We start from the raw sequence: 16,404 nt of genomic DNA, 5'->3' as shown, positions 1-16,404 counted from the left end.
TTTTGTGCACAGGAAGCCAAAAAAGATGTGAAGAAGGAAAAAGGAAACTTTTATCATGTCATGACAGGAATACTGGAAAATGAGGAACCATGCAGCAGCTGGAACTTTAGGAACAGCCATGCAAACCAGGAGCCCTGTGAACTGACTTCAAGTATTTAGTCCCAGAATCTTGGGAAGGGGGGGGGGGGGTTCTCTGAGCTAGGAGTTAGGAGATTAAGGCTCATAAACTAGTAATTAAACTTTTATTGTGCACCTTTCCCCTAAGTCAGCCCCTGTCCACATGGAACTTTTCTTTGTAAATACCTGGGAGTAAAGAGTAGCTCATTTATTCCTCATCCCACCTTTTTATTTATTTATTTTTGGCTGTGTTGGGTCTTGGATGCTCCTCACACGATTTAGCAGGGCTACTCTCTAGCTGTGGTACCCGTGCTTCTCAGTGCAGTGCGTTCTCTTGTTTCAGAGCACTGGCTGTAGGGGATTTGGGCTTCTGTAGTTGTGGTCCAAGGGGCTTAGTTGCCCCACAGCATGTGGGCTCACCCCAGATCAGGGATCAAACAGTGTCTGCTGCATTGGCAGGCAGATTCTTAACCACTGGACCACCAGGAAAGTTCCCCTCATCCCATCTTAATGGCTATTATTTCCCTTTCCCAGCTGAGGAAACGCTAGGCTCAGAGAGGTAAAATCGCTTGTATAATTAAAGTCACACAGCCAGTAGGTGGCCAGGTTTGGGTTTCAACCCAGAGCAGTGCTCCCAATCGCTGTTATTTCATGCCTCTGAATAACACCATTGTCCAGAGCAGCAGCAACCACCTTTTCTGTGTGCTAGGCTCTGTGGAAAGGACTGTCCCCACTCACTTATTCAACCAGTGCACACTGAGCAGCTACTATGTGCCATGCGCCCTCATCTTAAAGATTTGGCGAAATTAGCCCAGGGAGTTTCTCCGAGTGAAGGGGACGCACCACACTTTCCTCGCCAAGCCTCCCCAGCTGGGTGTTCCACCTCGGTAAGGCATCCAGCTGGCGCTCAATTACCCCATGGCACTATCGCCGCTTCTAGGGGCACGGCCGCACCACCCGCTGCCCGAGTGCCAGAGACAGCGGTTGAGGCGGACCCAGGAACTCGCTTGGTCGCCGGGACGGCGGTTGGAAGCCCCGCCCCCGCGCGTGCGCGCTGCGCGTCCCGTCTGTCCGCTCGGCTCCGGCAGTACGGGCGCGGTTGAAGGCGTCCTCGAGGAGCGCGCGCGCCTGCGCCGTCGTCGGGCTCGCGCACGCGCACCTGCGCCGGCCTCACGCACGCGCACGGCGGCGACGACGGCGGTGGCGGCGGTTCCTGCCGGGGGCTGCGAGGGCGGGCGGCCCCGAAGGAAGCGACGGAGCTGAGGGGCTCAGCGGCTAGGCGCGCGTGACTCTCAACCCGGCTCGCTCCGCGGCGGGCGTTTTGAGCCGGTCCAGGGGCGCGGACGCGGCGGCGGCGGCGGCGACCCGAGGCCTGCGGCCTAGGCCTCAGCGCGGCGGCGGGCTCGAGTGCGGCGCGGAGCCGGCCGTAGGGCTCTACGCGGCGGCACAATGAGCGTGGAGGCGTACGGGCCCAGCTCGCAGACGCTCACCTTCTTGGACACTGAGGAGGCCGAGCTGCTCGGCGCCGACACCCAGGGCTCCGAGTTCGAGTTTACCGACTTCACCCTCCCCAGCCAGACGCAGACGCCCCCCGGCGGCCCCGGAGGTGGCGGCGCGGGGGCCCCGGTCGGAGCCGGCCCGGGCGCGGCGGCCGGACAGCTCGACGCGCAGGTGAGCGGCACATGGCGGCGCCGGAAGCCGGGGCCGGGCCTCGGCGGCGGGGGACCTGCTCGGGTTTCCCCTCCGGCCGTACCGGGGCTGATCTGCTCGACTCCTGCAGTCCAGAGTGACCCGGCCGGGTATCTCCTGCTCAGTACAGGTCCGGAGTAACCTGCCTCCAGTTTCTGCTCTCCAGCCCGACCCGGGTAAACCTACTTCAAGTCCTTCTCTGGTCTCTCCCGAGTGATCTCAGGACTGAGTCTTAGCTGATCGGTCCCAAGTCCCCTTCCGGGCCTGTCCGAAGTGTCCGTCTCTGGCCTGGGCAGGAGTGACTTGTCCCCGAGTTCTCCTTCAGCTGGGTCAGTGCCCCACTCAAGCCAACTCCTGATCTGCGCCGATTCTCCCCTCAGTCTCATCCGACCGCTGCCCCACCCCCTTACCTGTGGTCGCAGTCTGGGCACCCCTGCCCTCATTCATGCCCACTGTGCGGTAGGTTTATATTTCACTGGGCCCACGGACGCTGGCGAGAGGAGGGCTGAGGCTCCTCCAGCAGAAACGGAGTTTTTGCATTCAGTAGAGAACCCCAAGCTCGCAGACTTTTAAGATTATTGAGGAGGCAGTTTGCGTTTTGTTTTTTCTTCTTGCATTGCCTGTTGCTGAAACGGACCTGTTACGTAACTCCGCAGCCCTGCCTTGGAAAAGTTGGTTTTGAGTTTGTTCCTCCAGTGGGTGAGTGGTAGTGGGTTTTATATATGTGGCTTTGCCACGTCAGGAACTTTTGTTCTTAATGATGTGAACATTTAGCAAAGGCTGCTTGGTTATTTTAAATATGGGTTTGTGTTATGAGAGTGTATCCGGCATACACTTCCTGGATCTGAGTCCCTGACCCGGGATGGGAGAGGGTGCTGGCTATGGTCTTGGGCTAGGCTCCCCAAGAATGTAGCCATCATCCTGTGGGTCTCAAATTCCATTCCTGTGCCTGGCACCTCCCTCATTTATTTTCCTGAATTCTCAGCCACAGAAGAGCTATAGGCTTCATCTTGTCGCAGGTGTCCCTTGGCATGAGGACCCACTGCCAGAGTCCGGGGAGCCAACCCAGCCTCAGCCAGCGTGAGCTGAAACTGTCTCCTGGGGGCTTGCATTCCAGTTGATTGAGTCACTCCCGTGGGTAGACCACCCACTTGGACTTTCTTTTAGCCCCTAATAGAAGCAGAAAACATTTGACTCATTCTAACCCCAGATTCCTTAAAAATAGAAGCTTAATGGGTGGGGCATCAGGGAGAACAGGTGTGCACATATCTGTGTTTTTTCCGTTTTGTTGACATATTATGGGGGAAGGGAGAGTGTGCTTGGGAAGTAAGTGAGCTGCTGTAAGCTCATGATAACACCTGTTATCAGAGTGGTTTCATGCTCTGTGGATGCTGTTTCCACAGCTATAACATGGGAGTAACAGCTGTATTTTTGTTACTTTTAAACATACCTGAAATCTGGACTCATGTTTGAATGAATAGAGCAGACAGTGCTTTCTGTGATTTGTGTCTGGTGTGTCCAGAAGACAGAGGCTAAAGATCTCTTGGCTGAGCAGTGTGCCATGATCCGTGGCAGTTCAGGGTGGCTTTGTGGAACCTTATCGTTTTATTGCAAATCCTTTTTAAACTGTAGACTGTAAAACAGCAAACTTGGGTCAGCTCTGAGTTCTAGTTTTGTCCCTTGGGTTCTGTTTTTGATTAATTGCGGGGGCGTGTCTTTCTGTTGAAGTAACTGATTTCCCTTTTTTTTTTAAATAAATTTACTTATTTTTTAATTGAAGGATAATTGCTTTACAGTAATTGATTTCTTTTACTGCACCTGAACACTGGACTGTACTGACTAAGAGTATTAGAACACTCCAGCAGAGGGAAACATTACAGTTGAGCTCACTTGTTATGACATCAAAAGGGTTTGTCCTTTTTCACTTTTAAGTAACTCTGATGACCCACCCACCTGTAGCCTAACTTTGGACTTGTGTTTGGGGAAGAGGAGTGAAAAGTTGATTATCTCCTGTGTTGGTGGCATTGGCTGCCTACGACATTTGGGAGGTTTTCCCTTATTTGTCCTCAAGACTTGCTGTATAACCAAATGTATGGTGGGGCTTGTGTTCCGAGTGCCTTTTGATTTTATCTTTTTGGATGAGTGGCTGTGAATTGTCAAGTGCTGTGCAACTCCTTTTGTTTCACAGCTTTATTGAGATAGAACTCACATCCCGTACACTTCAGGCAATCCGAGTGTGCTCCTCAGTGGCTTTAGTGCAGAGTGTGCAGCCTCGCCTACAGTTGGTTTTAGGACATTTTTGTCACCATGAAAAGAAGCCCGGCGCACCTCAATCTGCCAGTCCTCCTTTCTCTAACCCCAGGCAACCACTGATCTCTCTTTACCTGCTTTGGACCTTTCATGTAAATGGACTGTATGTGGTCATATTGTGCCTGTGGTCATTTGCTCTTTCACTGAGTATGTTTTCAAGGTTCATCCACGTTGTAGCATGTATCTGCTGCATTCCTTTTTATGACTGAATGTTGTTCCACAGCATGGACAGACGACATTTTGTTTATCTACTTGTCTGTTGGTGGACCTTTGGCTTAGCTACTATGGGAAATGCTGCTGTGAACATCTGTGTACAAATTTCTGTGTGGGTGTAAGCCTTCAGTGAAATTCTGGGTCGTCTGGTAACAGCTGCCTGTTACCTTTTCAGGGGCTACCAGACTGTTTTCTAATGTGTAGCTTTCTATATCACTGATACCACCTCTAATATCAGTCTTGACTGCCAGCTTTGGTTTTGCCTGAAGGTTTAGGTAAGACATGTGTGTCTTGGGGCAGCGGGGAGAATGGCACGCTGAGTTGAACTGAGTTGGTTCAGATAACACTTGTTTTCTTATTTATGAAATGAACTGATATTTGTCACAGCCCTGTCAAGTGTCCTTAAGATAAGGCAACAGTTTTCTTTTGAGTATTTGACCCTTTTGGGGCCTGTCTCCCAGCGTCTCCAAGGGCAGGGAAAGGTGAGTTCAGAAGTCCTTGGCGTGACAGCTGGCGTTGCGCCTTCTGGTCTGCCTAGTTGTTATATTTCCCTTTGGTGCTGCTGTCGTGTTTCCTCCAAACATCGGACTTAGGATGATGAAAATGTCGAGTTGGGAACACTACCAAACAAAAGAAGGAGTGAACCACTGATGCCCACGGCAGCGTGGATGCGTCTCAAAACAAGCACGCTGGGTGAAAGGTGCGCTGAAAAAAAGTATATACTCTGTGATTCTTCTCATATGAAACTCTAGAAGGGGCTAGGTAGCCTGTGGTGACGGAAGGTAGGACAGTGGCTGCGGGGAGGGGAGGACAAAGGCAGGAAGAGACTGGGGGTGATGGACGTGCTTGTTATCTTGATCGATGGATTCATGAGTATTTACATACATCAGTGTGTGTCGGTTTTAAAAGCTGTAAAGAGCTGCTACCTTGTCTTCAGACGCTGGCTGCCTTCAGAAGTCCAGGAAGCTTGTTCTGACACATCCTCGACTCTCTAGGTAAACAGATCGTCTTCTGACTCCTGGCCCTTAGCTTATGATGAGGACTGAGTTCCTTACAGTCCCAGGGTTCCTGAAAGTGGCGAGTTGAAACTTTGTGTGGCCCTTTTTTGGTTGTGTGAGCACTCGGTTAGCACAACTGTGGCATAGTGCGCGTTGAGAAAACGGGAGCTAAGATGCTGCGAACTTCACAGGAGCTCTGGCAAGTATTCTACAGCGCTTGTCTTTCATTGGATTTCCGGGGTTTGAAAACCAAAAGGGAGGACTTATGTGGCTTAGTGCTGAATAGCTGAAATAGCTTCTAACTCTGTTTACCCAATTAATTTCTTTACCCAGATTTAGCATGATTGAGGGGGAAGTTAACACTAACACCATAGTAAAATTCTCTATCAGCCTAGGTCCCACAACCAAAGAGGAGACACCTTGCAAACAGCTTTACTGAGGTATGGTCGTACACCGTGGAGTCCTCTTGTTTTTAAGTGTTTGATTCAGTGGGTTTTGTTTTTTTTTTAGCTGTGCAGCTATCAGACAGCCACTCACTGTCTTCTGTTTCATGCCACCGCTCTTTCCTCTTCTGTTTTGCTCCTGCTGATCTTGGTAGTCTCTTGTTAAAGCCCTGAGGTAGGGAATCAGATGAGCCCACACTTGGCCACTTCAGCCGGCCCGTCAGGGACGTGTGCGGCCTGTGTGGGTTCCGCGGCGGGGTGCGGAGGCTTGGCCACCCGCTCAGTGACGAGCCCGTGCACCCCGTGTGTCTGTTCGCCGGTTCTTCGGTTCCCTCCACACAGGCTCCCAGGCTGCCCTCCTTGGCCTGATTCTCGACAGCTGCCCCTCCGTACTTCCCTTTCCGTGTCCTGCTGTGCTCCAGGAGCACTGTGGGTGGTGGCTCCTGCTGGGGGGCAGAGTGAGTCCTTTGTCAAGCTGCTGTGTTAGAAATGGCAGGTGCTGCCCAGTCTGCAGTTGGCCATGGGGACAGTGAGGGTCCAGAGGAGAGGGTGGTCTGCCCGGCAAAGTGAAAGCCTTTACGAGTGGTGCTCCTTGAGTCGTTCAGGAAGGTGTGTGCACTTGGCAGGGAACACAGGGCTTGGCATGGAGGGCTAGCGAGTGCAGGCAAGGGCCAGTGTCTACACTGAGGGGCTCAGCTCGATCTGGGAGCCTTGTGTTGCAGCTGAAGGGTGCCGTGACCTCACTTGAGAGCGGGGCCCTTCGATGTAGGGAGGTCCGGCAGAGTGTGGAGAGCGGGGCCCTCAGATGGCGGAAGGTCCGGCAGAGTGTGGAGAGCGGGGCCCTCGGATGGCGGGAGGTCCGGCAGAGTGTGGCTGAAGCTAGAAGGGGGATTCAGGTAGAGAGTGCTGGGGTTAGGTGTGTGGCCTTCTGTGTGTGTGACAGAGAACGCTCATGGTACCAGGTGGCCCTTCCTCCTCCTGGGGTCCCACGGCTGGCATCAGATCCTCTTGTCCTTTTAAAACGTGTGCTGGTCCAGTAGCAGCTTGCGAGCTGGACAGCCAAACCCGGCGTCTCAGGACCCCTGTGGACTGGGCTGTGATGGCCTCTAGACCTCCAGTTGGCTCAGGCCGCCTCTGGAGCTTTGGGGACCTTTGTCACGACTGAGGATAGCACCTTCCCATCTACTCCAGCTCCTCCAGTAGCTCACCGGCTGGGGGTGACGTGAGCCTGGCGGCGCCACTCCTCGTCCCCGGGTGGAAGGCGTTTGGCTGTGCTTGTCTTCCCTCCTCTCAAGTGCGTGGCTCTGCAGAGCTGACACAGTTTCCGGGCAGCACTTTACCACCTGTATTGTATAAAAATGTATGTTACGAAATCTCTCGTGTATAAGTAAATAAAGCAAACCTTGCCCTTCTTTCTTCTTGATTTGATGATTGTGAAGATTTTCCTTTTTCTTTTCCTTCTCTGACGTGTTTTAAAGCAAATCCAACTTATTTCGCTCTTCTGAGGTTGAGCCATATGAGTTAGTAATACTTAGCCGTTTAGACCTACAGTATTTAGAATGCATTTCTACAAACAGAGAAGGGGCGTCTTCATAGCCTCACTGCTGTTATCAAATGAACAGCGCCGACGGTAGTCTTGCCGCGATCGTCTGATACACAGGACTTCCCTTTCTCCAGTCACGTTGTTTACCTGGCCCCAACCCCTGCGAGGGCTGGTGTTAATGTGACTGCCTGTCGTGTCTCCAGCCCTGCTCTCCCGGGCAGCTCCTCTCTCTTTTTATGCCACGAGCCAGGATCCTGTCCAGGTCACTGTCCTGTGAGGGGTCCTGCCTCCTGGACCGAACCTCTCGTCATAGTCTGGCTTCTCCCTGCAGGTGTGGGTGGATCCCATTTCAGTCTGTGAGCTCCTCTGAAAAGTGGCTGACCCCAGAGCTGGGTAGTCAGGGGCGAGGTAAGCCTCAGCCACCCCAGACAGGTTGAGGGTACTTGTGAGCTTTGGAATGAACTGCAGGGGTGGGCTCAGCTCTCGATGAGAACAAGAAAAGGGGAGGCAGGTGGGGCCCGTTTAACTCAAAGCGTCGGGGCTGCGGTGCTGGGTTGGGCCGTGTGCAGTCCCCTTTGTTGCAGGTCAGAATGGTCAAATTGCAACAGTTTCTTTTGATTAAAACAGATTAAAGAAGGCTAAGAGATTGTATCACAATGTGTAATCATTAACTGGATCTTGAATTTAAAAAACTATAAAGGATGTTTTAGGGCACTGGGGACAGGTGTGTACGTGTGTTAGATAGCAGTGTTATATTAGCATTATTCCTGAGTGTGATGCTTATATTGTGGCTGTGTGGAGAAAGCTCTTGTCCTGGGGCCTGTGACTCTGAAATGGATCAGGAAAGTAAAAGCATTGGTGTGTGTGCGTGCTTGTGCAGAGCAAGAGAGGGAGAGAGCAAGCCTGGTAAAATGGGAGTGGCTGGTAGATCCAAATGGGGGATGAGTGGTCATTCATTCTCGAAGTTTTGAAACTTTTTCAAAGTTGAGGGAGAGGGATCTTCTGTTAGGCTGTTCCTCGGGGCTCAGAGACCCAGCAGCTCCTCTCTGCCTCAGGCCACCTCAGGAAAGGCAGTTTCCCATTCACTCTTTTTTAGACGGTGGAAGAAAAGAATAAATGATGAATCATTTTTCATCACAACCTTTATATTTTGGATGAGAAGATGTATTCATTAAGCCTGTCCTGTGAGAGCATACTAGGGTGTGGGCTTAGTTCTAGGTGCTGGGGTCATAGCGGGAAGCAGAACAGGCAGAGTTGGCCTCACTGGCACCCCTTGGATGGGGTCAGCAGTGGATGGAGACTGAAGGACCAGGAGCTGTCTGTGCAGAAGCCAAGGGGGTAGTGAGTGCAAAGGCCTGGGGAGTGGACCCATTCAGGGACTGAGGGGAAGGTCCATTTTATGGTGAGTGGTTGACGCTTACAAGGTTTGGGTAATGTGTGGTCTGAAAGTTCTTACCAACACATTTGGTGGTAATTTTTAATTAACGTGCATTTCCTCCGTGAGAATGAAGTGACTTTTCTTCCTGCTGCTCTGATGTGCACAGAATTCTGCAGTGGGTCATAAGAAACTCTCTTGGCAGAAAATCCCTGCAAGGCCTTGATCAGGGGTGGAGAGGAAACTTTCTTTGGCTTTCTAGACCCAGTGACCTGGTGCCTGGGGGTGTGCTCAGAGAGTTCAGGGGGAGGCTTGGGGAGGCCTTTCCCCTCTTGAGCCCAGCAGGACCCAGGGCTCCTGGCTGTAGTTGAGGGGTTGATAACTTCAGTCAGTTCTGTGCCAGACAGGGACCTTCCCCTCCCTCCTTCTGTTATGTTGCCTGGCTTGGGTTGTGTGCCTTCTCTGTGCCAGGCACTCTTTAGTGCTTTAATTCAGTTAATTATAGTTTCTAAGGTCAAATGTATTTTTGAAGTTAATGTTTATCTTAAAACTTTCCAGAAAGTAGAGAGAGAAACTAACAACCCAGCTATGGAAGTCTGTGCTGTGGTCAGGTCACAGCAGGGCAGGAGTCGGGCCGGGCAGGGGCTGGACATGCACGTGTGCGTGTGCAAAAGTACTTGTGAGAAGGGTCACACCCATACTCCCAGCCACACAGCTGAGAGCCTGTCGGGGAATCTGGACTGCTCTCTCTGGTCTCCTTGCCTTAGAGGCTGAGGGAGAGTCCATCTGACTTTGTCTCATCTGTATTGCATTGTCTCTCAAGAGAGTTCCTAGAGCAGACTTAGATTTCCTGCTCCTTATGAAGCCGGAAGGGTTCATAACAGTGATGCAGGGAAAGGATTGCCGCTTTCAAGAGCCTCACACATTCCCGATGCTGGCTCTCTCCTCCCTCTGTGAGGGGAGAAGTGTGGGGTCTGAGGCCTGGATGAAGCAGGATGTGTAGCTTGGGGGCCCCTGGTGGCACGCAGGTTTCTGTATTACTCTACATACTAATTTTGGCATTTCAGGAAAGTAAAGATTCACATCACTAATGTTTCCTTGAAGAAAAAAGTTTATGCAGCCTGATGACACATTTTAGAGGCTCCTCCTCTAGGAGTTGGTGAGATTTTCATTTTTCTTTTCTTTAAATTAACCATTTTTAAAATTGAAGTATAGTTAAAGTACTGTGTTTGTTTCAGGTGTACAGCAAAATGATTCAGTTACACACACATATATGTATACTCTTTTTCAGGTTGTATTCTGCTATAGTTCCTTATAGGTCTCTATTGCTTATCTGTTTTATACACAGCAGTGTGTACGTGTCAGTCTCAGAATCCTAGTTAACACCTTCCCGCTCAACCCCTTTGGAAACCATAAGTTTGTTTTCTGTGTCTGTGAGTCTTTCTGTTCTGTAAATAAGTTCATTTGTTTCATTATTTATTTGTCTGTTTTTAATATTCCAACATATAAGTGATATCATATGATACTTGTTTTTCTCTGTCTGACTCCACTTAATACGATACTCTCTCATCCATCCATGTTGCTGCAAGAGGCGTTGTTTCGTTCTTTCTGATGGCCAAGTGGTATTCCACTGTGTGTGTGCCACACCTTTACCCACTCATCTGTCAGTGGACACTCAGGCTGCTCCCGTGTCCTGACTGTTGTGAATGGTGCTGCTGTGAACACTGGGGGGCATGCATCTTTTCAAATTAGAGTTTTCTCAGGATACATGCCCAGCAGTGGGATTGCTGGATCATATGATAACTCTATTTTTAGTTTTTTGAGGACCCTCCATTGTGGCTGTACCAGTTTACATTCCTACCCAGTGTACCAAGTGTAGGCAGGTTCCTTTTTCTCCACACCTTCTCTAGCATTTATTATTTGTAGACTTTTTAGTCATGGTCATTCTGACTGATGTGAGGTGATACCTTATTTGGTTTGCATTTCTCTAATAATTAGCGATATTGAGCATCTTGTCATGAACCTATTAGCCATCTGTATGTCTTTGGTGAAATATTGGCAAACATTTTCTTAAAGCGCTAGGTACTAAATGTTCTAGACTTTGTGGGACAAGAAGCAAATACCTACTATTAGGTACTTAATTCAACCATTTAAAAATGTAAATACCGTTCTGAGCTTGAGATTGTGGCCCACATCCTTTGATCTCCTGTAGCATGATATATGTATCTGTTCCACTGCCATTAAGTGAAATCCAGGTACCGTAATCTGGCCACACACTTTGAGAAAACCAGCGTGTGTGTGCTGAGCGGTCATCCCGAGAGACGCATTGGTCTCTGTGCGCAGCCTCACCCCGGTGCTGCCGCTGTGCGTGGCGGGGGAGTGCTGCCGGCAGGAGAGGCGACTTTGGACGAACAGAGCACCACAAGGAATTCAGCAGATGAAAAGCGGGCAAAGCACTTCAATAGACTTTTCCTCAGAGAAGATATGCAAACGGCCAACAAGCATAGGAAAAGCCCCTTAGCATCGTTAGAAGCCACGGTGAGTCACTGCCTCGTGCCCCGCAGGATGGCCACTGTCGAGAACGAACAGAAATCACAAGTGTTGTCAACACTGTGGGAAAATCAGGGCCCTTGTGCACTTCTGGTGGGTGGGAAAGTAAAATGGTGTAGCTGCTGTGGAAAACAGTAGTAACTTCCTTACAAAGTTAAGCATAGAGTAGCTGTATGATCCAGCAACTCCATTTCTGGGTATATACCCCAAAGAATTGAAATCAGGGACTTGAAGAAAGACTTGGACTTCATAGTAACATCATTCACAACAGCCAAAAGGTGAAAGCAACCCAACTGTCCATTTTCAGATGAATGGATAAGCAAAATGTTGTGTCCGTACAATGGAATATTATTCAGCCTTTAAAAGTAAGGAAATTCAGACACAGTTATGACATAGATGAACCTTTAACCCCTTATGCTGAGTGAAATGTCAGTCACAAAAGGACAAATACAGTATGATTCCACCATGTGAAGTCCCTGTAGTAGTAGTTAGATTCATAGAAACAGCGTAGAATGGGGGTTTCAGGGACGGCGGGAGGGAAGACAGACAGAGCTCCAGTTTGAGAAGATGAGGAAGGTGTGGAGGTGGATGGTGGTACTGTTTGAACAACCATGTGGATGTACTTAATGCCACAGAACCACTTAAATTTTTTTAAAAAGGAGATCAGGGCTCTCGGCCTTAGCGCCATCTTTTGAGAAACCTCTGCGCCATGAGAGCGAAGTGGAGGAAGAAGCGAATGCGCAGGCTGAAGCGCAAAAGAAGAAAGATGAGGCAGAGGTCCAAGTAAACTTGTATACCCGTGGAAGCCACAGAAGCAGAAACAAGGGAAGCCAGAGGCCAGGGACGCTGGTACAAAGTGTGGACTGCATGCCTACTATCTAGAACTTATCAATGGATCCAGAACATCTATGGCCATTCTGATCGCCTTGACCACCTTTGAGAGACCTACCTTGCTCATATCGAAGCCATCCTTTTGGTCCATTGCCCTGGACCTGTGATGACTATGGACTAGTTCTCTTCTCAGTTGTAGCTGAATGTAACGTGTACAATAAATCCTCTCCTTTGCTGTCTTAAAAAAAAAAAAAAAAAAAAAAGGCGCTCAGGGATTCACAAAGAGGTGCTTGTGATGATGTTAATAATATTATCTTCATGACATTAAAACCCAAAAGTTGTTATTGATTTTTCATTAAAAAAAAAAAAATTCCCCTAAACAAAGGATACAGTCTTCTTACATTTAACCTGGACGTTCTGAAAATGGAAGTATATTAAAGTGGTGGCAGAAACTGAAATGGGGTTCTGATCTGGGTGAGACCATTACAGAGACAGGGATTCCTGTGCTGGGTCTTGGCTTTCTTGACAACCCGAATGCATCTTTGAAATTCTGGGGCGCCCTTCTCAGGAGACGTGTTGCTCTCCGGCTCAGATGGGTGACTGGAGCAGTGGACGGGCTGGCCTGGCCGACCCTGCACACCGTGGGTGTGGGTTACAGTTTCAGTCTGCCAGCTGTGCGTGGCAGTGGTTCTGCAAGGGAGCCAGGCCAGTGTCTGACCTGCCTCACAGCTCAGAGAAACCAGGGCTCCTGTCACTCCCTGTCCTTCGTCACGGGCTGCTCCTGCTGCTTGACCCAGCTTCGTGTGGGCTGTGGCCCCTGGGGGTGATGGGGACTGTTGGCTGCCATCTGAGGGGAGCGTCTCTTCCCCTCGGATGAGCTGTCCGTGTACCCATGAATGGGTGTGTGAGCTCAGCAGAAGTGCCTGAAGTTCACTGCTTAGTTACTTAAAGTTGCCTGTTTGTATGTTTTTGCTGTTACAACATGTAAAAGGTAGTATATTTAGTACGATTGTATCCTGAAACTAGAAGATTGTCTTAACATTCAGTTTCTAATTCCTGCTTAAGGGCTGCCTTCCGGAGAGGGGAACTGACAGTGAAGAACATTTGTGGACTAGCAAGAGAACCACGTTGCTACGTCTGCAGGAGTCTCAGCCTTTGCTTCTGGTGCCTAGGCAGAGGAATGGGGGGTGGGGGGCGGCCCCTTCACCGTGGTGGGGTTCCAGGCCCTCTGGTCTGGCGCTGCGCATCTGTCCTTGGGGGGACCATGCCTGGTTTGTGAGCTGTCCTCTTGCTCCTTGTTGCCCTCCGCACCCTGGTGGTGGTGTGGCTTTGTGGCTAGATGGGGTTTGCTGGGGTATGCACGTGGCGAGGCGGGTGACCTCTGCTGCGCGTGCCCTGTTTCTGGCCAGGCAGGTTTGATAGGGAGGAGAGTATGAAAAGTCACATCGGAAGAAGCTGGACTGTCTCACAGTGGAGAGCAGGCCAGTGCTTCACGGGAAGGTTGCCATGGCTGCTCATGTGGGGAGGTGCCAGGTGCCTGGGCTGAGGCCCAGAAGCTGCGGCCTTTCATGGTGATGCTGCCCTTCTGCCGTAGGTCGGTGGCCCTGAGGGCATCCTGCAGAATGGGGCCGTGGACGACAGCGTGGCCAAGACCAGCCAGTTGTTGGCCGAGTTGAACTTTGAAGAAGATGAAGAAGATACCTATTACACAAAAGATCTGCCTGTACATGCCTGCAGGTGAGCGCTTCAGCAGAGGGGGGACTCGCCTCCCAGAGCATCCACCTTCCACATGCAAGTTCCAACTTTACAGAGGCCCATCTAAGACCATGGACTGTGACACTTGGAAACACTGTCCTTGGAAATAAGGTTGCTCAAGCCCTTGTACGCACATAAATCCCTCATCCTGGGCAGGAGAGTGGGGTCAGCACCCTCTGTCATCCCTGATTGTCTCAGCTGGAGGGAGAAAGAGTCCCCTTCTCTGCCTTCCTCGGGCCTTAAGGTTGTTCCCCGGAGCCTGCCCCCTCACTCATCCGAAAGAACTCAGCACATCGGGTGAGCATCTGAGTCCAGAGGGTGAAGAGAGCATCTGAGACTTCGCTCACAACGAGGTTCCTGTAGGCTTCTTTAAAATAGCTGCCTTGGGGACTTCCATGGCAGTCCATGCTGCCAGAGCAGGGGGCGTGGGTTCCATCCCTGGTCGGGGAATTAAGATCCCACAGGCTGTGTTGGGCAGCAAAGAAAAATAATAATAATAGAAAGACCTGCCTGTTGACCAAATTGGGAATTCTGATCTAGAGGAGGACCCATCCCTTGTGTTTGGACTTTCTCTTGCTTTTTTGTTATATGCACACAAGGAAATTGAGACCAAAAGAGGTGAAATGCTCTTGCTCGGGGCACTCCGCCAGTCAGGGCACTGGGCCTCTCAGCCCTGCCCACCCTCGGGCGCGCGGCCCTCCGCGATCAGCACCCGTGACGGCACAGAGGGCTGCTACTTCCCTGCTTGACGGCAGACTGTCTTGCTCTGTTGGTTCTGTGCTCCCTCTCACTCCCAGTACATTTTTACATCTGTACTAGTGTTCCTGTTCTCAACAGGCCTGTGTGGTGGCCTAGTAAAGCTGCAGTGGTTAAAGTCTGCACACCCCCTCGCACTCCTGCCGCCTGCTTGGAGCGGAGGAGGGAGAGCTGTCCTGGCACGAGGGGCCGCGGGGAAGGTTCTTGGCCAGAGCACATTCTGGTTTGAGACAGAGTTTTGGCTTTATGCACATACAGAACTTGACTCTGTGCAGAGCCAGAGCCAGCGCTTTTGTTTCTGGTGTGTTGATTTTCAGAAAAGGGAGTCCGGGGGCTCTCCCGAGGTGCTCCTTGCGGGACCCTCCACTGCTGGGTTGAGCTGAGTGTTCCCAGCAGCATGGCGCCCTCTGCCGGAGCGTATGAGGCTCTGAACGCAGCGTGGTCTCAGCGTACCTTCTGTGTGCCCAGAGCCAGGGATGTTGACTTCCCTGCTCACAAGTCACAGTTCCTGAAACTTGAGACCGAGGGAAATGACTCCGTCACCTTGGGGGTGTTAGGTCTACGTTGCTGGGCTCACCTGGCACCTTGCACTGCACTCGTGCCCCACACCCCCAACCCTGCCTGCAAGGGTCTTGGCTGCCATCTGAGGAGTCTCCACAGCACCCCTAACCCCTTCCCTGTGTTCACAGGGTTAGGAAGCCTCTGCAGTTAACTGATTGGATTTTGTTAGTGGGATCGTTGGGTTTGAGTATGTGTTTAATGAAAAACTTAAAAATGTTGTAAGAGGAAAGAATTTTACATCCTGCCAAATTAAAACCAGAGAGCAATCTTCCAACTTTAACTGTTGATGTTTTGACTTTTTTAGTTACTGTGGAATACACGATCCTGCTTGCGTCGTTTACTGTAACACCAGCAAGAAGTGGTTCTGTAATGGACGTGGAAATACTTCTGGCAGGTAGATAATCAAACCGCGCATGTGTCTTTAATCAGTGCTGTGCTCAGATTTGTGTGTAAATTATGGAAATGTTGAAGCGAAGCACAATATAAAAGCACGCTAACAAACCTGGTTTTTTCCCCTCCTCTGTGACTGGTTTAACTTGAAACAGATGGTGGTGTGTGAATGCCTTAATGTATTTACCCTTGATTTATTCTCTGCGGTTCTTTTTATTATGCAAGTAGGGTTGGTTTAATTCTCATTCCCAGTTTTTATTTATATTTTTCTGCAAGATGAGCTCCTGGCATGCCCGTTCATCTTCATTACTGGGTGCCTGGGGAGGATGTTCCCAAGACAGCCATGGGCATCCATGGGAGCTGCTTCCTGAGAAGGCTCCCTCTGGCCTTAGCTCATTGGAGCAGTCCTGAGGCTAATATGGGCCAGATCCTGAATCATCAGATTAAATTAAGTTCACTTGACCGTCGACTCTGGGCTTCCCTTCCTGCTGTTGATCAGCAGCAGCTGTGACTAGGTCCCTTTTTTTTGGGTTTGGGTGAGACCAGCATGATGCGGGTACTCAGATTCCAGGGGAGAGTCCGTTTATCTAGGCTCGAGTGTTGAGATTCCTCGGCCCCCACCACTGGCACGGGTCTAGTCCTATTGGCTTCTCTGAGGCTGCCGTGAGGTGAGGACTCAGGCCATTGCCACAGAGAAGCAGAGCAGAGTCTCCGTGGGACAGGGCTCCCAGGTCACCAGCACGGAAGCAGCATCTTCCTCTGAGATTCCTGTTTTATAGAAATAAAGTGACGAAATTCCGTAGGCGGCTTTATTCGTACATGGCCCCCTTCCTATGTCTTCGGCAGCCGGACATGGGCTCATGATCTCGTGCA

At 50.6% G+C, this 16,404-nt stretch overlaps 1 protein-coding gene across 5 annotated transcripts in view; it reads left to right on the top strand.

Annotated features, from left to right (window-relative positions):
• The first annotated feature begins 1,284 nt into the window (after positions 1-1,284).
• The window catches only part of UPF1 (UPF1 RNA helicase and ATPase), a 33,761-nt gene continuing 18,641 nt past the window's right edge, over positions 1,285-16,404 (top strand). For 3 of the 5 annotated variants that reach the window (XM_055540851.1, XM_055540842.1, XM_055540843.1), the window contains exons 1-4: positions 1,285-1,788; positions 13,135-13,233; positions 13,664-13,806; positions 15,446-15,535. In XM_055540851.1, coding sequence (XP_055396826.1) covers positions 1,567-1,788; positions 13,135-13,233; positions 13,664-13,806; positions 15,446-15,535 — 554 coding nt within the window. In that variant the 5' untranslated portion in view covers positions 1,285-1,566. The remainder of the gene's footprint in view (positions 1,789-13,134; positions 13,234-13,663; positions 13,807-15,445; positions 15,536-16,404) is intronic. The other 2 variants (XM_055540870.1, XM_055540860.1) reach the window with 1 other exon arrangement.

The sequence above is a fragment of the Bubalus kerabau genome, chromosome 1 (genome assembly GCF_029407905.1).
Source record: "Bubalus kerabau isolate K-KA32 ecotype Philippines breed swamp buffalo chromosome 1, PCC_UOA_SB_1v2, whole genome shotgun sequence".
Classification (NCBI taxonomy): Eukaryota; Metazoa; Chordata; class Mammalia; order Artiodactyla; family Bovidae; genus Bubalus; species Bubalus kerabau.
Note: the sequence above shows the minus strand (reverse complement) of the source record. Positions and strands in the feature narration are given on the sequence as shown.